Raw genomic sequence first — 22,594 nt, 5'->3', positions numbered from 1 at the left:
TTAGATGTTTTTCCAAATTTGTGTTGACTGACATTGTTTTGCATGAAGCCCAAACATGCTATTCTATTCTGGTGTTAGTTAGGATCCTCAATAATGAAATTCAATATATGGAGTAACTTGTAATGTATTTTCTTTGTGAATCTAAATGTATGTAATATCGTTTGCGCAGTTATTCTTGCTATTACTTTGCACTGTAACTTTAGAATGTGTAGTAGCTCAAGCTTTGATTAGATTGCAATTCTTTCGTCCCTTTGGTCAGCCAGGGTTCTTTCTGTATGTTTATCATTTGATTTTGAGATTATCTTATGTGACATTAGCATTGTTAATATAGGGAAATAAATATTCTAACTTTTAAATAAAGGTGTGGTTATTTATGACCGCAAGGTCATGGTGCGTGACAATTACTGACTCTTATTGATTACTAATGTTGTTAATTGCTATTGAGTATTGTTCTGCATGTACAGGATATATGGTGGGAAAACCTCAAAGTGAGTCAAAAGGTTCATCGCCCTTTTCGTGTCCCCTTGTAAGTTTTCTTTTTAAAGGTCCGACGCACCAACACTACTTACTCTAGATCCTGCCTGTAACCTTGGGGCTATGGAAATGGGCCTGCTACATAAATGAAGTGCAGTTTCTAATGGTAATAGATAAGCCTTTGTTTTCTTCTAATGACAGGTAAAGTTTGTGATCACTATTTGATTGTGTTTGCATTTATGATTGTAAACCTTGAACCTGTACACATGAGAAATCAATACAACCTCCAGTGCACCAGGAAATGGCACTACTCACAAAGATTGGAAACATGTTTGTTTGCAAATGCTGTGCCAAGACTGAGTGTGGTTCTGCCCAAAATGACAAGGACTGACCATCTTTCACAGCAGCTGTCTGACTGACATACATAAGGATTTGTGCTTTTTTGGGGTAGCTTGTGCCATCCAGTACTGCTGGGTACGGTGGTAGCAGGACAATGGCTAGGGACTGAGAATATACATTTGTACCCTACACCAGCATTTCCACTACTACCGCAATAGTGTTGATCTGGCAAAGCTCCGAACTCGGGGATAGAATGCTTTCGATTTTGTTAAGATTAGTACTAGGCCTGATGCTCTTCAGACCTCCCATTCTGTCCCTGCTGAACTTGCCTTAGAGGATGCCTTAAACACCTCAAAGAATCGAGTGACACTAACCAAGAGTACCAAGAAGTACACTCAACCCTGCATCAGTGACAGAAGAATGGCTGCCCTAGAACAAGCTACATATGCAAGTTAGTGAGTACTAACTCTGCATGATGAGCATACTTCCCCCGTGCCCACATCTGATTATCACTTTAGTGGGATGCCACCCCCAACCCAGCTTGATCATCTCTATTACCCTCTAATCTTCTACATCTGATGTGGCAATTAACACTGGGCCATCACCACCCTCTATGACCTTGGTGCTGCAACAAGTGTACCCAAACCAATGATTGGTCTTTAAAAACGTTGGCATGAGAGAATGGGCACAGCGTCCAGCACTCTTCATTGTAACTAGCTGGATTTCACTGGTGGTGGATGACAACTCATTTGCTTACGCTCAACCCAACAAAGATTTAGCTTCTACTAAGTAGATGCTTCCAAAATAAATAATGTTCTTTGGTCTAAGGCCATGTTTCTCTCTGCAACTCCTCTTCCCCCAAACAGTTAATCCCCAACAGACAAGGTGGTTCTTAACCTGGGCATTTATTTTAACTCCAATCCATCTTTGGAAAGCCAGGTGATGAAGGTGGCAAAAGTCTGTCTTCTACAGCTAAAAAATCCTGGGGAAAGGGCTACCTTGCATTTAGCTTCAGTTTTATAACCTAGCAATCAATGTCATGCTCCGGTCTTGACTGAACTTTGGTAAATCCATCTACTTTGCTGCCCTGATGAAGATTCTGTACTTTCTTTTGCTTATGCAAAGCAATAGATTAGCCAATTAAAAGCCTCTCTAGATGCGAGCGCATCACTCTCTTTATTAGGTTTCTACACTGTTAAAAGGCTATGTCCATTACATATGTCTGAGTTTCTAGCCCCTAGATTCAAACTGTATGCTCCTTGATGGTACATGTGGTCTATGACCAAGAGTATCTTATTATGTCTAAATCCATAACTGTACCTAAAGTAGAGGGCTTTCTCTATCCCACCTTCCAGATGTAAGTATTCCCTTCCCCTCACTCCTCACTCAGTCTTCCTAGATTCAGATTTCTCAAGGCTTGGGAGTAATTCTCGTTTTGTCTCTGCTCAGAAGGCATTGGTTCACGGAGGTGTTCTTTTAGTCTTTATGTATTTCTATTGGTTGCTGTTTTTTTTAAATAGTGACAAGACATTTTGCGTATGTTCATTATAAAAATAAACGTACATAAAAGAGGACAGTTAACCATGGATGGATGTGCAAGAGTCCACCACTCGGCTGATGTGCTTTCAAACCGGATCCAGTGATCAAAGCTTTCTGGTCCTTGTGAGTGCCACCTTGCATATGTGGTCTCATAATCCCAATTTTTCCCTCTCATGCCAAGCTCCCCTCATTAACAGGATCTCAACATCCTAAAAATAATTTTCCAACTTTTCCCTAGTGGCACTCCTACTGGGGCTAAAGCGTGGAAGGTGAAGACTGGCGTTTCAAATGCATGTAAATGAAAACATTTGCTTTACATACTGACCTATCTCAAAATATTTATCTGCAGCATGGGAAATACAAGGGAGGCATCAAAACCACAACATGATGTGAACCAGGTTTTTAATACAGTGCAAACAAAGCAAAATACAAAAAATGTTCTTATGTGGTGCATACAAGATAGTTATATATCCATTTTAAATATGCTCTAATTTATTTTGAAACTCACAGAACTCTAAACCCTAATACAATTATTTTTGTGGCATATTATATAAGCCCAAAGTGTCATTGGTAGAATGAAGCCAGTTTACACTTTGACAATTACAAAGAATGACAGGTAAATGGTATATAAAGGAGGTTTCTGTACAAATTACCATTTAACGCATTATGATTTTCGCCAGTACTGGTCTGGTGTTAGATTGCCATATCAAAAACAAGGTATAACAACACAACAACATGTAGTAGCATGTTCATTGACCACAAGCAAAACACTGGTGTTAGAAGTGCAGATAAAATGAGCGCACACTTTATGCTTCATTTTTACTTTCCAAAAGGCAGATACAAAGACAAGTCCAAACAAGAGCAATATTTGCACTGACAGGTTTTAACTCCCAATTTAGAACGTACTCCAAATGAGAAGTATTGTAATTCTTTTAACTGAGTGATCTCAGATGCTCCATGTTGCTTTGGTGTATCATATGTTATGTTGTTTTTGACCTATGGTATTGATCTTTTCCCTCTCTTAGAAACATTGTGACGTCTACGAAGCATTAATCCACTGAGCTCCTGTTCCATTTTTTGGTGCTCAAATATTGCTCCTGGTCCTTCTGTCTTATATTTTAATTGTATCAGTTGTTTGTTATATATAGGTTTTTTTTCGAAATACAGCACTTTCTCAACTAGACAAAAATAATGTATCCCTTCCAACTTTTATTCATGGTAATTAAAGAAAACCACTTTAACAAGTAGAACAGCCACGCAACATGTGATAGGTGACTACACCTTGCCAATTTTACTTTAAATGATACGTAGCACATCATTAGGGTGTAAAAAAAGTTAACAAGTGTAAATAATAGCAATGGAAAAGTTATATTAACATGTTAATGCACTTATATTACAACTCACGTGGGTGAGAGTAACACTATATGGACTGGTAATTGCAGGATGTATTCAACTTACCTCCCCACTGGAGGGCGCTGCAATAGTTATTCTCACTCTGAGATTTGCAAAGACCAACCTTTGCTATAGTGCCGTGCTGACAGAAAGACAAGAGTACTTTCTTGTAAAGGGATCAATACAAGTGCTTTGACCATGTTTAGCAGTGCTAGGGATAACCAGAGAGCTACAAGTCAGTATGACATAAACAACTACTGTGGTGCAGGGGGGACCTTTAATGTTGAGTGATTCAACAGTTATCCTACCCACAACATCCATCAGGGGTGCAGAATGTTATCCAGGCACAGGGAGTTCTTTTATTGCGGCAAAAGACCCTCACTCCTCACTATATGGATGGCATACTTTACCATAGGGTCCCTCCTCACATTGGTCAATGGGGAGCTCTTTTTGATCCCACTTCCTTTAATGTAATGCCAAAACCAAACGGGAAACAAGAAATAGCATATATTTAACTACTAGTTGACAAATTGTTTATTCTGGTTCTCATAAATTTGACCCTGCTAGGAGGTTAACATGTTTCAGCCCTCAAGAAAATACCCTAAACTGTGTCAGGGGTCTTTCTTCAGGGCAAAACAATCCTGATATGAGTCCCTTGTATCAGATGACTACTCTCTTGACTAGTGGTATCTTTCACTAAAATATTATAATTTAAAAAGTCACTACTATATACGTCTATTATATACATCAAACCAGATTAATTCCGGAGTGGGTTAGCTTATCACCATCCCTCTGACCTACAACAACAAGCATCATACATACACAGGATAGGATTTATAGAATACAATTGTTAGATGACCACCATATCGATGTATACAAGCCTCAGGCTCAGGTCTATCAAAGGGATACAGGATGGCTGGTTAGCCACTATTGATGGGACTGGACACACTGTACCTACCATCCTACCAGCACAATCTCCCCCATAGCGAAGAGGTAGAGCATTCAGGATTCATTTTTATTATACTGTGGATCCTGTATAATCTTCAGATCAGAACTGTTGTGTCATATATTCCATTATTCCTCAGTTTTAGAACCTATGATTACTTATATTTGTCTTCTGTAGTCACACTCCTTACAAACTGCATGGTAGGCAAGCTTTAGAAAAGGTTGCAAATAAGCTTTGCTTTAGCTCTCATCCAAACTTATATGTCTACTAAAGGCTCACCTTTTCAAATAACATTTCACCCTCTACTTCTAGGCTAACGGTGGAACAGTACCTAGAGCAGTTTGCTTTTATCAATTAAAATGTGTGGTCACTGCTTTCAGTGATAACTCTCTGATTTCCTGGTTGTTGTTTGTGCCAACTCATAGCCACAGACAGATTCATTAACTCTAGAACTTTTCTAACAGTATCCAATAAAAACAGCTTGAGTACTACCTAAATTTCTTTTATGTCTGAGTTAGAGGCTGGCCGCTACAAATGCTCTGATTGCGCTTGACTTTGCGAGATAAAACAAAATTAGTTTTTTATGCTATCTGTTCCATACAGTAAGCATATGTAATGTAACCAAGAGAACTGTATGTAACTGTATATAACATCCCACGGAGAGTTCACAAGATTGAATTGGTCCAGGTTTCAGAAGCTCAAGTGGATTTCCCAAAGGATGTCTTAAGCACTGACAAAGATTTACAGACTGAGGGAGTCTTGCGAGAGGGCTGGAAGAGAACTAGCACAGTTTTAGGTTACCTATGGTGTTGTGTAGCCATTTTAGATATAGCTTCATGCATGTTATTTTAGAAAACTAGGCCTAGCGCTGTGCACTTTAACCTAGACATATTTTCGGTTTCAGTATTTTAACAATAGCCACATTTGCGGTCTTGTTTTATTTTCTCTATCTAGCTGTTTTTTGCCTAGGCCAGCACTGCATTCTTAAACAAGACATTTCTTTCACTCTGTGCTTTTCTCAAGGCTGCAGTAAGATAGGTTGCCAGCAAAAGTGGTACGCTTTGTCTCTAACGTTCACAGAAACATACACACTCTTACGTGGGGATCCTTTCTTGGAACATCAGCTGTTATATTATAAAAACACTACTTTGACCCATGTACGTTGGAGGGAGATTCCAGCCAGTGACCACAACTGTATGCTAATTGCTGAGTGCTTAGGTACAGCTGCTTATGTAGACTACAGGCCTCTTGCTTAGGTATGAGGGATAATGTCTTCCCAGGGGAACCTGAAGGGCAGAATTAGAGCTTAACATGCTATGCTCTAACATAGCCTAGGTAGGTGCTATACTTAACGACATATGACAATATGGTAGCGTTATTTTTATGCTTCACTCTCCTTGTCACCATTTTCATCCTGTCATGCTTCATCGTCCTAGTTATTGCAATACATGCTTTATTATCTAAGATGCAGTTACTGCAATAAAACCTTATTGAACTATACTCTGCCTCTGATTGTCCTTGCAAATGTGAGACTAATGTAACTGAGAGAAACTGATGCGATCTGAGTGACCACGATTTCCCTGAGGATTCATTTGTGTCATGCGCTCGGTTGCCCAATCATCACTGCTCTTGGGTGGAGATGAGGCACTGCTAGTAAACAAGAACAAACCCCGGATTAGGCCGTCAGGTGTCACCTGTAATGGGTTCAGACTCAGTCCCCCACTGTGCAAGTGATTCTGCCGCCCAAATCCAGTAGTCTCATTAGGATAATGAGAACCTACACGACAATGGGCTGCATCAGGGATTATGGGCATAAGCTGCTTTTGGAAAAGGTTCAGGTCTGCTGCTCCTGCATCAAACAAGTCAAACAAATTGTTTCTCAGAACGGACTAGACAATGGCTCAGCAAAGAGAGCAGTATCTGAAACTGATTCTCTGCTTATTTACCCTCCCCTTCTCATGGACAAAATTTCTCCCCCAACCATCCATCAAAAAAAGAATTAGAAATGATCATGTTTAGTGGTTTAAGGATTCAACAAATAACCACTTTATAAGATACAATAATAACTACATTAATAATCAATATATTGAAAATGATATCATAAACTACCTGAAAAACATCTAAAACGATCACCACATCCATCCTCTGTGAGGCATCCTCGTGTAGGAACACAGGGCTGGGTTTCAAAGGTATGTCCAGTACAAGGATGACCGTCAAACTGGGAATAAACAGCTATAGTCCGCCTGCGTGTCTAAAATAAAAAGATACAAGATTTTTAAACTTTAACTTTTAAATATATTTGAAAATCCTCCCAATAAAGCAACATTGTTTCACATCAAAAATAAGTTTACATTTTGAACCGATGCTTATACCAATGTAAAATCACAGAACAAATCAAATTATACACCCAAAGCACACAAGCCACATTTTAATGTAATATTTAATGACTTGATGTACTGGTATACTAAGGCCAACATTACAAGGGTCACAGAAATCATGATTTGCCCTAAAGTAGGGGTTACAGCGCACACCAGGATCACATGATGTGCAGAAAGATTCACGCATTTATGATTTCCATGAACACGCGTTGCCTGTCAAAAGCAAATAGATTAAATCCAGAAAAAAGTGTGGCATTGATGAGAAAATCTACTGAAACTGGTGCACAAACTATGTTTTCTGAGAAAATCCCCCAGGTAATGGGTTAATTTTAATTTATTTATTTAGTGTTTGATTTATGCCAATATTTACAAACCAACATAAAAACCTATTAAATAAAATACATTAATTCATTAGTAGCTCACACTGCTTAGCAACTTCTCTCGCAACTTCAGCCATAATCTCATTATAGGATAACACTAAAGAAAAATGATTTATTAACTAACAAATATACATTCTGACATACTCCTTATATTTATATCATACCCATTTTAATATATAATTTCTTAAATTGTATTAGAAAACTCTAACTCTAACATAACTGATATCTGATGAATATTCAGTCTCCTCCTAATTGGTAATAACAAGAATTTCCTTGCAAAGTGCAAAGTCGAGCAGAAGAAAATAAGGTGCTGTAAGGGTAATTGTTCATTGTTACAAAATGGACACACAATGGGCATTATGATTATATTGTTTTGTAGTCTTTATTGTATCTGACCATTTATGTATCCTGTTCTTAATTTAACATCAACCTTCTCACTTTGGCTAAATTGTTCTCTGATATCAACCGAAAGAACCATTCCTCTCTGGATAATTCACATAAGTATATATGATATTCTTCCTATGTAGAGCTGAATATAAATTATATAATATTGACTTACTTACTGACTTTAAACTTGTTTTCCCTTTATATCTCTTTAATTAATCCATCTTTATGTCTAGTAAGTCCAACCTAGTTATTGTGTTAACTCTGTATGGTAATTCAATAAGTATAGTGCAATGGGTGCAATTTTTAAACAATATCAATAGTTTAAAGTTCTCTTAACAATTTAATAGATTATATTAACTAAATGATTAACTATATTAACTAAAATCAGATCTACTCTTAAAACATGTCCTGGAGAACATTGTGGGAACCCAATCCATCTTTTTCAGATTGATCCTTCAGTAGAATTAATTTTTTGTATTCTGATATTTTTATTGAAAGTCAGTTCAAAACGAACATGAACAACAGACTTTGGAGGTCATTCTGACCGCGGCGGGCGGCGGTAGCTGCCCGCCATGCGGTCACCGCCATCTGGCCGCACCGCGGTCAAAAGACCGCGGCGGCCATTCTGGCTTTCCCGCTGGGCCGGCGGGCGCCCGCCAAAGGAGCGCCCGCCGGCCCAGCGGTAAAGGCCCTGCAACACAGAGGCCGGCTCCGAAAGGAGCCGGCGGTGTTGCAGGGGTGCGACGGGTGTAGTTGCACCCGTCGCGATTTTCACTGTCTGCTAAGCAGACAGTGAAAATCATGCTGGGGCCCTGTTAGGGGGCCCCTGCACTGCCCATGCCAATGGCATGGGCAGTGCAGGGGCCCCCAGGGGCCCCACGACACCTGTTCCCGCCATCCTGTTCCTGGCGGTAAAAACTGCCAGAAACAGGGTGGCGGCAAGGGGGTCGGAATCTCCATGGCGGCACTGCTTGCAGCACCGCCATGGAGATTCAGCCCAGACAGGGGAAATCCGGCGGGAAACCGCCGGATCCCCTTTTCTGACCACGGCTTTACCGCCGCGGTCAGAATGGGCAGGGAAGCACCGCCAGCCTGTTGCCGGTGCTTCCGTGGTCATCCACCCTGGCGGTCGATGACCGCCAGGGTTGGAATGACCCCCTTTATCACTAAGCTGGTTGTTTCCATTGAGTAACCTGTCCATCATTGTACACCAGTTCTCAATAAAGGTCTCAAGTCACTTGGATAACAAAAATAGGTAATAGAAGAAGTATTGCTTATCACAGTGTTTTAGGCATCTAAACTCTAATCAACGTGATCATCATGAAGATACTTCAAACTGCAATTTCAGCAGAGAGGAGGTGCCAGCACTATCCAGTCCCCAGACTGAAGAGGCGCACAGTTATGACAGCAACTCTGGTCTTCAGGATCTGAATGATCTACCTGGCCCAACTCTAATCAACGTGATCATCATGAAGATACTTCAAACTGCAAATCATTCACGAATTATTGTGCATCAAAGCCAGTCCTTTCTCCCATCCATTTCCCTTCCACTTCTCCATGTCCCATTTTCCCACTCTAAACAACTATCAGACTAGCAAGAGTGATATCTACATGTACATTCCTCCCAGGGTATGCAGTAAGTAAAGAACAACATTAAGGGCCTGATTTAGAGTTCAGCGGACAGGTTACACCATCACAAACGTGATCACAAACGTAAATCATTTGCTTCTAGTTCACCGCTTGGTGCATTTCTCATAACCAGCAGACTAAATTGTTTTTGTATTCTCTTCCCCCAAGATTTCACTTCTGTACAATACTAACTGTTGGACCTGACATCATATTTTTTAACATCTATATTTTCTATTTTACAGTGAAGCAAAACAAATACACAACTTCAGGCAGGTCAGTATAAGAGCAAGTGCCTATTATTCCGTACATACTCAAGCACCCTCCCTTTCCCACACCTCCTTGGCAGGGGCTTCCAACACACATCAACTCCACCAGCAGCCATCCACTGGGGTAAATATGGCATGCCCACCTATGCAGGAGTGTCGACGTCTGAGTCATTAGTAAAGCATCCCTCCGAGACTTGGGCCAGCAGTTCTTGCAGCATTCCTTCCCACTCAAAACAAGTCTTTCTCTACCTTATCATCAGTTCTGACCTCTTGCATTTGATGTTCTGCAGCCAGACCCTCTCATACCCCTGTTCCACTGGTCGTATGTGGTCCCCCTAGGCATCTAATAGCAATTCCCTTGGTGGACAATATGAGACCCAGCAATGCAAATTGATAATGAATTTTACTCCCTCCAGGACAAGGTGTGAGGTCCAGCAGACAGTGCAGGACCGTGTTATTTATGTGTATTTCAGTCACCGCCTGGAGTCGCTGTGTGCTCATACCCCAATATGGCACCAATCCCACACACCCTCAAGCCATGTGTAGGAAGTCTGCCTCCACCGCTTCATACCTAGGGCATGCTTCCAACCTAGTTCTGTATATGCTGTGAAATCTCTTTAGCAATAGGTAGGCACGATGTAGAACATAGAAGTGCACCAATTTAGAATGTGCAGTACATTGGACTCCTAGCACTAATGCACAGGCCTTTTCCCATTCCTCGACTGTCAGAGTCCCTTAGGTCACTGTACCACCCCCGCATTGCCACCATCAAGGCTCAGGGCCGATCCTGCCATTTAAGCGGGAGACCAACCTCCTGGGGGAGCCCATGTCTGGCAGCACCTTTAGAGTGTATGACTGAATAGGTGTCTGCAGAAGGCAGTCCAAATTTCACTGGCCGTCTTGGCAAGTTGTAGAATCTGACCAGGGCCCACCCGAACGCCTCCTATGCTTTCACAAATGTAATGCAGCCTCTGGGAAAATGTCCCCTAAAGTCACGCAGCCCCCATCCATCCAAGCAGATATCAACATATCACGTATAATATGCAAGAAGGGATGCAACCACCAAAACAGGTAATTTTCCACTGAATGGGGGTTTATACAGCACAGGTCTAATTGCTAGTTCCCACATCTGTGCTGCTTGTCACACTATGAACGGGTAGCTTATGTTCAAACGAGCACCCTCCATGAGGCAGTGAGGCAATCTATCTGCAGCCCTAGTGCCAGCTAGTAAGTGTTTCTCCCCAATGGGGCCATCCACACTCCACTGAGCAGCATGTTGAAGCTGTGCTGCTGTATAGCATAATTCCATGTCTGGCAAGGGTAACCTTCCTTCCTCCATGTCAAGTTTCAGAACCCTGAGTCCCACTCTGCTGTGCTTGCCGACCCAGATAATTGCAATCAAGAGCCTGTCCAATTTTTAAAATGTTGAGCAGCCTACCGGACATTGTGTATTCAGTAGGACGTATAGGCATCTGGGCAGGAACACCATCCTGCCAACCGTAATCCTACTGGCAACTGGCAATGGTAATTTGTTCCAAAAGGCCACTGAGGCCTCTAGGCCAGTCAGAACTCTACCCATATTATATTCATACTGTTTCTCAATTGTATGTGTCACATGCATATCCAAATACCAGAAACTATCCAATTCCCACCTCGAACCCAGGTCAGGAAGAGGACTCGCAACACCGCCAGCCCACCTGGTGACAGGAACTATTAGGGATTTGACTACATTCACCCCAAGTCCAGACAGCGTGTCCACAGAGTGTCCAGTAGGAGCAGTATTGCTTGAACTGGTTATTGTAGATAAACTAGGGTGTCATCAGCGTACAGGGAGACTATGGCCCTCATTATGACACTGGCAGTAAATCCCACATACCGCCACGGTGACGGTCGCTAACTTACAGTCGCCACAGCGGATATCCGTTCACCATATTATGACACACACAAACCGATCCGTCAGTATACAGGCACATACACAAATCCGCCAGCCCAAAGGTCAGTGATAAACTGGTGGTATCAAAACCCACACCGTTACGCCAACAGAACTACGTCCACCACATTATGACCCACGAATCACCACAGCGGAAATTCAAAGGCAGTAAACCATTGGCAGTACACACTGCCGTGCTCAGAATGGACACCCACAGACAAATCAACACCACATTGGACAATTCAAACAACACACACCTGACACCCATAAAAACACAAAACCCACACACGCACACCACTATAAAATACACACCCACATTACCTACAATCCTTTACGACTACAAAGCATTGCCAGCAGAGAGACACCAAGACCACTGACACATCTAGAGCCACACATTATTCACACCTATACACCACTCACACACCCCACATCACACACCCCAACACATTACCCAACACACCCTCACCAACTCCCCTCACACAACACCCATGGCACCACAAAGACACCCCTGTTTCACAGAGGAGGAGCTAAGGGTCATGGTGGAGGAAATTATCAGGGTAGAGTCACAGTTATTTGGAGCACAGGTGCAGCAGATATCTATAGCTAGGAAGATGGAGCTATGGCAGAGAATCGTGGACAGGGTCAATGCTGTGGGACAGCACCCAAGAACTAGGGAGGAAATCAGGAAGAGGTGGAACGACCTACGAAGGAAGTTACGTTCCATTGCTGCAAGACACCAGCTCGCTGTACAGAGGACTGGCAGTGGACCCCCACCTCCTCCCCCACAACTCACAGCATGGGAGGAGCAAGTCTTGGCAATCCTGCATCCTGAGGGCCTGGCCGGAGTAGGAGGAGGACTGGACTCTCGTAAGTCAACTCTCTACTACTACTACCCCCCTACCTGCATTCCATCACATACCCCCACCCTGACCCTCACTCCCATCACTCCACCACTTCCCACACACCCCACCATCACATCTCACTCATCCCAATGCCAAGCCCTGCATGCTCTATCAACGTATGGACACCACTCACAGACCTGCATGGGCACACATCACTAAAGCATGCACACTATAGAGAACTAACTATACCACCATACACCAACATACACAAGTGAAAGCTGCCAGGGCAAATCCAACCAAAGAGGGCAAGCCATGGATGCACAATATGTCAGACACAGAAACGATAACACATCATTTACATCCCCACAGGTACCCCAGCCAATTTCAGCAGAGAGGAGGTGCCAGCACTATCCAGTCCCCAGACTGAAGAGGCGCACAGTTATGACAGCAACTCTGGTCTTCAGGATCTGAATGATCTACCTGGCCCATCAGGGACCACTGGACAGCCGGTTACACAGACCCAGTCACACACCACCACAGAGCCTCCCCCATCAGGAAACACCACTACAGAACCCACCCAGCGTACCCACACCTCTGTCCCCAGGACCCGTCAATCAGCAGTGTATCCACCTCTACAGCGACCCCAGGCCACACCTCATACCCAAGACAATCAGGGACCTGGGGTCAGTGGCAGTGGCCACAGACCAACAGGGAAACTAGGAGGAGTGCTGTGCGCCAGGGGGAGGACAGGCCCAGGGAACCGACTCTCCAGGAGGCACTTGCAGAGAACCTGGGAGCTTATCATCATTCCCAGGACACGATGGGCCAGATCCTGGACAATGTGCAGGAGAACAGGTGGCTGCAGGAGGGACAGTACCAGGGGACCAGGGAGGACTTGCAGGCCATCAACAACACACTGATCTCCATAGCAGGGGTGCTAGCAGACATGGCCAATATTATGAGGGAGGCAGTCTCACACCAGCGGGCCCCTGCCACTAGCCAGACATCTGATCAGCCATCCACCCCCCTCTCCCTGCAGAAGGTGAACTACCCCGCAAACGTTCCCTGCAAGCCAGACAGAAGCCAGAGACACTTGCCAAGACCCCCTCCTGATTGTCACCCTTGTGTCCCACTCAGTCAGCCTGTCCACCTTGAACTGCCAATGCTCCCCTTCCTTTGGCCCCTTGGACAATGCACCTGTGCTACAAATAGACTGGAACAAAACCCTGAACCTTCCTCCATCATCACCCCATCCCATTGCACTTTCCCCCTATATGTTAGCATTTCAATAAACACCCTTTGAAAGAAATCTGTTTGTAGTATGTCATGTATATCAAATATGTATTCATTGAAACAGGTACAAACATTGCTTAGATTAATGACCTGTAGCTGGCTGTAGTGATCACACCAGGAGTATTTGTCACATCACCAACATCTGCAAAATGAATTGCCAGAGGGAACAGTAAGTGGGCATAGAAGTGGAAATTATCAGCATGCCATTGCCACACAGATTCAAACAAATGTCATTGAAATGTGAAGTAACACTGTCCTACCTGCGTGTCATTGGAAGTATTGTCCGATCACAGATGTTCTGTTGTCCTCATCCTTATCCTCTGCATCCTCACTGTCCACAGGGTCTACTGCTGCCACACGGGCATCTCCAGCCTCCTCCTCCTGCAGGAATGGGACATGGCGTCTGAGGGCCAGGTTATGCAACATGCAGCATGCCACCACTCACTATCTAGCAGACCTTCTTTGGTCAGTAGCACAGGGATCCACCTCTTATATGGAGGCACCGGAATCTGGCCTTCAGGAGGCCAAGGATCCTTTCAATTATCCTTCTGGTTCACCCAGGGGCCTCATTATAACGTTCTTATGCCCTTGTCCTGGCATTCACAGGGGTCAGCAGCCATGATAGGTATGGGTAAACAGAGTCACCTGCAAATATTGCGGGACAACATTTAGGGCCAGATGTATGAAGAAAGGCCTCTGCGAATCGCAAATAGTGATTTTTAAGAAATCGCTATTTCTGAGTCGCAATATGCTATGTAATATATTTGCGATTCGGAATTAGCGATTTCTTAAAAAACGCTATTTGCGGTTTGCGAGGCCCAAATACCGAATCGCAAAAAATTTGAGATTTGGTCATTGAAAATCGCTAATTGCGAGAACGCACACCTGGCAGAGCCTGATGACATCACAAGCAGGAAGTGAGCCATCCCAGGCAGTTTGCAGGTGCCACACCCAAAGGAGCAGTGAGAGAGACACAGCCCGGCCAAAGGGAGCAAGTCTGTGAACAAGGCAGGACTGCACATCACCATGGACACCTCTGCACATGGAAAGGAGAAGGGAGAGAGGAAAAGAAAACTCAAGTTCAGTGAGCAGGAACTGGAGGTGCTCACTGAGGATGTGGTGAGGAGCCATGACCAGGTGTTCGGGAAGAGCTCACTCCAGGTCCCTGAGAGTGAGAAGCACAAACTCTGGGCGGACATTCAAACTAAAATCTGCGCTGTGGGTGTTGCGCAGCGCTCAGTGGAGGAGATCAGAAAGAGGTGGTATGACCTGCATTCCTGTGCCAAGGAGAGGGTGGCAAGAAGACTACAGGAGGCAAAGAGCACAGGAGGCGGACCATCCACAGAGACACCCTCCACCCCGATGGAAGACCTGGTGGAGACGACACTCCTCCCAGAAGCTGTCAGAGGGGTCACTGACATATACACATCCAGCACACCAAGCACGAGTAAAGGTAAGTGCAATATTGAAATGTAACCCCATATGTGTATGTACAAATGCCCCTTTGGAATTAGCAAGTAGTGCAAAGCATTGTGAGAAGTAGTCCATTCCACATCTTAGAAGCGGCACAACAATGCCTTATGGAAGTGATATTCCACAACCCAGAGCTGAAAGTAGCACATAGAATGTAATGAGGCAGAGCGACACCCAGAAGAACACAACACCCAATACATAGGTTTATGATGTAACTGTACATTTATTACCATTGTGTAACCTTTGGTAATACATACATAAATGACATGCTGCACATTGTCGTTGCAGGTGGCCCAGGCCCAGCAGCATCAGCATGTGCCGTTGTGGGGGATGCTGAAACACACCCTGCATCAGACTCAAACACCAGTGAGTCACTGAATATTGCGCCCATCAGACGCAGGGCAAGGGCTGTACCACTCCCCGAATTGAGCCAGGACTCAGATGACATGCGGGAGGACGGCCACACACGGCAGATCCACTGTTATGCAGAAGTCCCAGCCCCAACGTAATTCAACACCCCGCAGGAGGCCTCAGTATGCAGGCGCACAGCACATGGAAGCAGGAGAGGGCCCATCAGTCTTCGGTGGCCTGGAATCCGCTATACTGAAACTGCAGCGCCTGCAAAACAGGAAAATATCAGCAATGCAAAGGCAGATGCAGGCACACAATGCCAACATGGGGGGGCTGCATCGGAGTGCCTTAATTTCAACATCACACAGCTGCATGAGGGACAGATCACAGCTTCCGAGAACACCAGGGAGCTGACAATTGCAGTGAGGGAACTCTGCACAGAGCTAAGGCACGACAGAGTCAGCCACCGCAGGCAGGAGAGGCGTTTTATGGGCATGTTTGGTGGATTCTGTCGCTCGGTCAATCACCTTGCTACTTCAACAGCCCTCATATCGCCGCATGCTGTGGCCGCACAGGTGGAGGCAGCGCACAGCAGTAGGGACGTGACACAGGGACTGGTCCAGATCACTAATGTGCTGGATAATACACTGGGTAACCGCTCTGCTACACCCAGTGAACTTGGACTAGGGGAGACTGAGGACTCATCTAGCCTCAGCAGCGTAGCAGTGCCCACCACTGATCCTAGACGTCGCAGTGCCAGGCACAGCACTGCCACTGAGGCCGATAACAGAGGTGCCAGTGAGGCCACTGCGCACTCGAGTGGCTTGCCTGGCCGTAGAAAGTGACTGTAATGGCCACAGGGGACTGTCTGCTTCTTTTGTGATACAGTAAACTATGAGTCAATAGTGAGACACTGTTATCTGCTTATTTTATGACACATATTATTTTATTTTTTCTGCTAGTGAAACGTATGTTACCTGACGTTAAGGTAATAAATGTTCTAACTACCAGTACACGTCAGTGAAGTTGTGTTGTTATTACTTACATCTGAAATGGTTGTACGTGATGTCTGCATGCCTTTGCCTGCCCTCTGCTGCACTGGTCCTGTCTGCTGGCTGTAGGGGGGGTATGGGATCATCATTCTCATCAGAGTCTGAATCAGATATTTCCACAGGTATGCCATTGGTGGTAGCTATGTTTTGCAGGATTGCACATGTGATTGCACATGTGGCCACTATTCTACAGGTCGTGTCCGGGCTGTACTGTAGTGCCCCTCAACTTTTATGGATGCACCGGAAGCGACTCTTCAGCAGCCCAAAGGTGCGCTCCACCACATTGCGGGTTGCCCTGTGTGCTGAATTGTAGCTCCGTTCTGCTGGAGGTGTAGGATTGAGGTAGGGCGTCATCATGTAGGTGTGCACTGTGTAGGCACTGTCTCCTGGAAGGAACAGAGGGTGTAATGAGTAAGTGAGCCATCTGACATCACAACGCAATCAATGTGCCAGTGTACAGAGGGACAATACCTAGTAGATATCCTTCACCAAACTCCCCAGCTAGCAGTCGTGTGTGAATGCCGCTGTGACGAAGATGTATGAATCATGTGTGCTCCCTGGGTACCTGGCCACGAGATCAGTTATGATATAGGAGGCATTGCATATCACCTGTACATTCATTGAATGTTGGTATTTACGGTTGCGGTACACATACCCTGTGGCCGATGGTGGACAGATTGCAACATGTGTCCAATCTATGGCACCTAGGACGTGGGGGAACTGTGCTATCTGGTAGAAATCAATTTTTGTCTGCTGTATTTCCTGTGGGGTGTGGGGGAATCTGATATACTGGTGTATCCTACTCAGCATGGCGTTTGAAAATGCATTGAAAAATCTAGAGAGGGCACTCTGTGATGCTCCTCCAGCTGCTGCTATGACCCCTTGATAGCTCCCTTAGGCAAGTAGGTGGAGGGAGCATAATACCTGCACATGGGTGGGTATGCTATGAGTCCTAGGTGTTGTGGGCTGCAGTATGGGTTGTAGCTCAGCTATCAGGTCAAATATCATGGCTGAGTTCAACCTGTACTTCTCAAATATTTCCTCCTCAGTCTGGTCAAAAAGGGTAATGCCCACTCTGAAAATGCACTCCTGTCTCCTCCTCCCTCGCCTCAAACCTGCCAAGATCCTCATTCTCCTCACCATGACGTAGAGTGCAGCCATTGTGAAAAAGAGTGTGTGGCATTCTGGGCCTCTTTATATAGGTTGCACTTGGTTATCACCTGGTTTCACCTAGTGGTAATTTGCATGTGCAAAAGGCCATTCTGCGAAAAATCGCAATTTGCTAATTTTTGATGCATCGAATTGCGACTTGGTTTTGCGTGTCGCATTTTGCGTCTCGCAATTTCGGACTTGAAATCCCAAATCGCTAATTGTGATTCGGTATTTCATGTCGCAAATTGCAAGGACGCAAAATGCGACACGCAAAACCAAGTCGCAGCGCAAAAAATCGCTATTTTTGCGATTCCTTATTTTTGGTCTGCGAATGCCCTTCATGCATCGCAGACCACGTTTTTGCATTCGCAAACGGCCAAATTTAGCAATTCGCAGCGTTTGATACATCTGGCCCTTAGCCACACCCTATCCAATATGGCCAACACCATACCTGAACACCAATATATGCTGGGTGGGGACCAGGGCTCACCTATTAGCCACACCCTGTGCCTCTGTAGTTGGGCCATCACATTTGGGATGCTGCTATTCCTCAGGACAAAGGCATCATGCACCATCCCAGGACAATTAGCATTGACGTGGGAGATGTACTGGACCGCAAAGGCACACCATCTTTACATTCATGGAGTGGAAACTCTTCCGATTCCTGAGTACCTGTTCATTCTGGCGGGGGGTGGGGACCAATGCAATTAGTGTTCCATCAATCGCCCCAATTATGTTGGGGATATGTCCCATTGCATAGAACTTGGCCTTCACTATGACCAAATCTTCAACCTGGGGGAAAACAATGTAGCTGCACATGTGTTTTATCAGGGCAGGCAACACTCTTGTCAGAACTATTGAGAATATTGGCTGTGACATTCCTGCTGCCAAGCCCACTGTCACTTGGAAAGAACCAGTTGCCAGGAAATGGAGTACAGATAGCACTTGCACAAGAGGGGGGATCCCAGTGGGGTGATGGATAGCAGATATCAGGTCAGACTCCAATTGGGCACACAGCTCTGTGATTGTGGCCCTGTCCAGTCTATAGGTGAGGATAATGTGCCTGTCCTCCAGTGTTGCCAAGTCCACCTGGGGTCTGTACATGGGGGTATGTCTCCATCTCCTAATCATCCACAGCAATAGCAATATAAGGGACACAAAAGTGAGGATCCGGTCACAAACTGAACAATGGAGCTACAGCAGTAGTTTGCATCCTGTAAACATGTAATGGGTCATTGTGATTTGTCCAGTATGTGCTCATATATCATGTGACGCAGCATTATTTCTGGGCCTGGCCCCCACCCCCCTGAAATGGCGTCCGCCTGTCCTGTGTGGAGGAACAGGTGTAAGTGAGGTAATTCCGCTGACGTTGTTCGCCATTGCGGGAGGTGGTCGTGAACCACCGTGCAACTCCTTATTGGTTAACATTGGACCCTATGGGTTACAGTGGCCAATGGTGATCTACGCCGGCAGTGACGGTATGCACCGCCGTGGACATGTCCGCCATTTTTTTTATCATATTCCTCACTTGCTACCTGACCTTCCATAGGAGAGGGCCTAAACTGCATGTGCTGCTGTGACCTGTGTCTGGACCTACCATGGCCCGTGTGACTGGGTAAAGGGCCCCAGCATTCACTTCGGACGAGTTGGAGAGACTGGTGGATGGGGTCCTACCCCAGTACAGACTGCTGTATTGGTCTCCAGGCCAACAGGTGAGTACACTGTGAGCACGATGCATGTGGTAAGAATACATGGAGTTGTGTGTGTGAAGGCCTCGTGTAAGGGGGGTGGGTTGATGTCCACTGGGTGGCGTACATGTTGTGTACTGGGCCATGTGTGTGTAAATAGTGATGGAAACGGGTATGGTGGGCCATATGTGTAACAGGCAGGACTGTTTGTCTAAAGCTATTTTCCTGTGTGTATTGCCTCTGCAGGTCAGCGCCCATCAAAAGAAGGGTATATGGTGTGCCATATCCAAGGACATGCGGACCCTGGGGGTCTATTGCAGACAGAGCACCGACTGTCGCAAACGGTGGCAGGACCTGAGACGTTGGGCACGGAAGAGGGAGGAGGTCCAGATGGGGATGGCCTTCCAAAGAGGAAGAGGTGCCCATCAAACCCTGACCCCCCTGATGGCCCTCATACTGGCGGTGGCCTATCCGGAGCTGGATGGGTGCTTGAGGGCATCAAAGCAGCCACAAGGGGGTGAGTACAGTGCCCATCATTACAACCTACGCATGGTAGGGTGTTATCCGAGTGGGGGATTTGTGTCAGTGGGTGCCCCTAGGCCAGGCCTGACATTGCAGCATAGGTCCCCTGGTGGCTAGGGTTCAGATGGGAAGATCTTGCAACCTAGCTCGTAGGCATCCACTACTGGTCAGGGCTGCGTGGGTCCCAGGTGTGCTGCATTTGGTGGAGTTTGCCCCTCCCCATGCCTTGCCAGCTTACTATTCCTCTGGTAGTGCAATGCATATTGCGTAGGGTTTTTCCCTGTGTGTGAGGGTGCTGTGTATGCCAACGGTGGTGTTGGTGCAGCCATTGACCAAGTGTATCCTTTGTCTCTTCCCCCGTTTTTGTTTTGTCATCCTGTCCTTATGTGCATTAGCATCATCTGGCGGAGGAGCAGAGACACCAGCGACGGAGGGAGCATCCACCGACACTGAGGGCACCAGTGGGACGGAGGGCGAGGGGAGCACCACAGCAGAGACTGGAGGGGACAGTTCTGATAACAGATACCTCCTCTGATGGAAGCTCCCTGGTGGTGGCGGACACTTCTGTGACCACCCAAGCTACAGGTACAGCCACCACCCCTGTACCAGCACCGCCCTCCCAGCAGCCCCTCATCGAGTTGCCCGTGCCCGCTCACCCAGGAGAGTGGGCATCTCCTTCGCCCCAGGCACCTCAGGCCCTGCCGCAGTTAACCCTGGTGCCCTGAGTGAGGAGGCTATTGACCTCCTGAGATCCATCTCTGTAGGGCAGTCAACCATTTTGAATACCATCCAGGGGCTGGCAGCCCAGGTGCAACAATCTAATGAATTCCTGGAGGGCATGCCCACTGGATTTGGGGCCCTACAGAGATCGATTCAGGCTCTGGCCTCCTCTTTGATGGCAGCCATTGTCCCTGTTCCTAATGTTCCCCCTCCAACTTCCACTGCCCAGTCTCATTCCCCTCAACCCCATCCTATCCCAAGCACACATACCGATGAGCATGCACACAAGACAACACCCAAGAGTGTCACATGCAAACACAAGCACCACACTTCATCCCACAGGCACTCACACAAACACCATCCAGTTGCAGACACAAAAACATCCACTATTTCCACTGTCTCCCCCTCCTCATCCTCCTCCTGTTCCACCTCCCACCCAGTTATGTCCACTCTCACACCTGCATGCACTACATCATCATCCACTACCAGCATCACCACACCAAGCAGAAAACACACTTCACTGGCAGACACCTCCACAACAGCCATGCGCACGTCCCCTGTGTCCACTCCCACTGTGTCTGTCTCACCCTAAAGTACATGAACGCAAGCACTCAGACACCCAACAGCCATCCACCTCACAACAGCATATAGCCCAGGCACCTGCACCCAAAAGCAGCAGACAGAAACCTCCAACAACCACCCCCTCATCCTCCACTCCCATTCCTTCTCCCTCTTCCCGCCCCAATGTCCCTAAAAAACTGTTCCTATCCACCATTGACCTCAACTAACCCTCCCTCCCCCTTCCTGCACATATGGCCAGGGTAAGGAAGAACCCAGCCAAGCACCTCTGCCACACAGTCCATGGGCCCAGTCCTCACCGCACCCACTTGTGGTGGAAAGGGATCCAGGCCACATGTCCTGAAGGGGAAGGAGCCTGTGCCAGCCAGCCTAAAGGGGAAGGAGACTGCTCCAGCAGGCAAGAAGGGAAAGGAGCCTGCACCTGCCGTCCGAAAGGCCAAGGAGCCTCCACCAGCAGGCAATAAGATCAAGGAGCCTGAACCTGCCACCCAAAAGGCCAGGGAGCCTGCACCAGCAGGCAGGAAGAGCAAGGGGCCTGGACCAGGAACTGTGACGGAGCACCCACCACCAACCATGTTTGTGCAGCCATCCAAGGTTGCAGGGGATGAGCAGGAACCTCCCCCCACAAGCAGCACCACCATTGTGCAGCCGTCCGAGGTTGCAGGGGATGGGCAGGAGCCTCCCCCCACCAGCAGCACCACCACTGTGCAGCTGTCCGAGGTTGCAGGGGATGGGCAGGAGTCTCCCCCCACCAGCAGCACCACCACTGTGCAGCCGTCACCACTGGTGGACGGTATGTAATCCTGCCTCAATGGGCTGCTGTGCGGCCTGCCCCCTCCAAAACCAGTGGGCAAGACACCCACCTGAGAGACTGTGGCCCTGCACTACCCAGGATCAAGCACAGGGCATGTTGCACCCTCTAGAACTAGTGGGTGTGACACCCACGTTAGAGACTGTGGCCCATCACTCCCCAGGATCAAGCACAGGGCACGTTGCCCCTCCAGAACCAGTGGGTATGACACCCACCTGAGAGACTGTGGCCCATCACTCCCCAGGATCAAGCACAGGGCACGTTGCCCTCTCCAGAACCAGTGGGTGTGACACCCACCTGAGAGACTGTGGTCCATCACTCCCCAGGATCAAGCACAGGGCACGTTGCCCCCTCCAGAACCAGTGGGTATGACACCCACCTGATAGACTGTGGCCCATCATTCCCCAGGATCAAGCACAGGGCATGTTGCCCCCTCCCGAACCTGTAGGTA

At 46.6% G+C, this 22,594-nt stretch overlaps 1 protein-coding gene across 2 annotated transcripts in view; it reads right to left on the bottom strand.

The window, feature by feature from the left end:
* C7 (complement C7) overlaps positions 1-22,594 on the bottom strand; it is a 304,122-nt gene that overhangs the window by 223,779 nt on the left and 57,749 nt on the right. For both annotated transcript variants that reach the window (XM_069221437.1, XM_069221440.1), the window contains exon 4: positions 6,800-6,941. In XM_069221437.1, the coding sequence (XP_069077538.1) occupies positions 6,800-6,941 (142 nt within the window). The remainder of the gene's footprint in view (positions 1-6,799; positions 6,942-22,594) is intronic.

This window comes from Pleurodeles waltl, chromosome 1_1, assembly GCF_031143425.1.
Source record: "Pleurodeles waltl isolate 20211129_DDA chromosome 1_1, aPleWal1.hap1.20221129, whole genome shotgun sequence".
Lineage (NCBI taxonomy): Eukaryota > Metazoa > Chordata > Amphibia > Caudata > Salamandridae > Pleurodeles > Pleurodeles waltl.
This window is presented reverse-complemented; position numbering and strand designations above follow the sequence as displayed.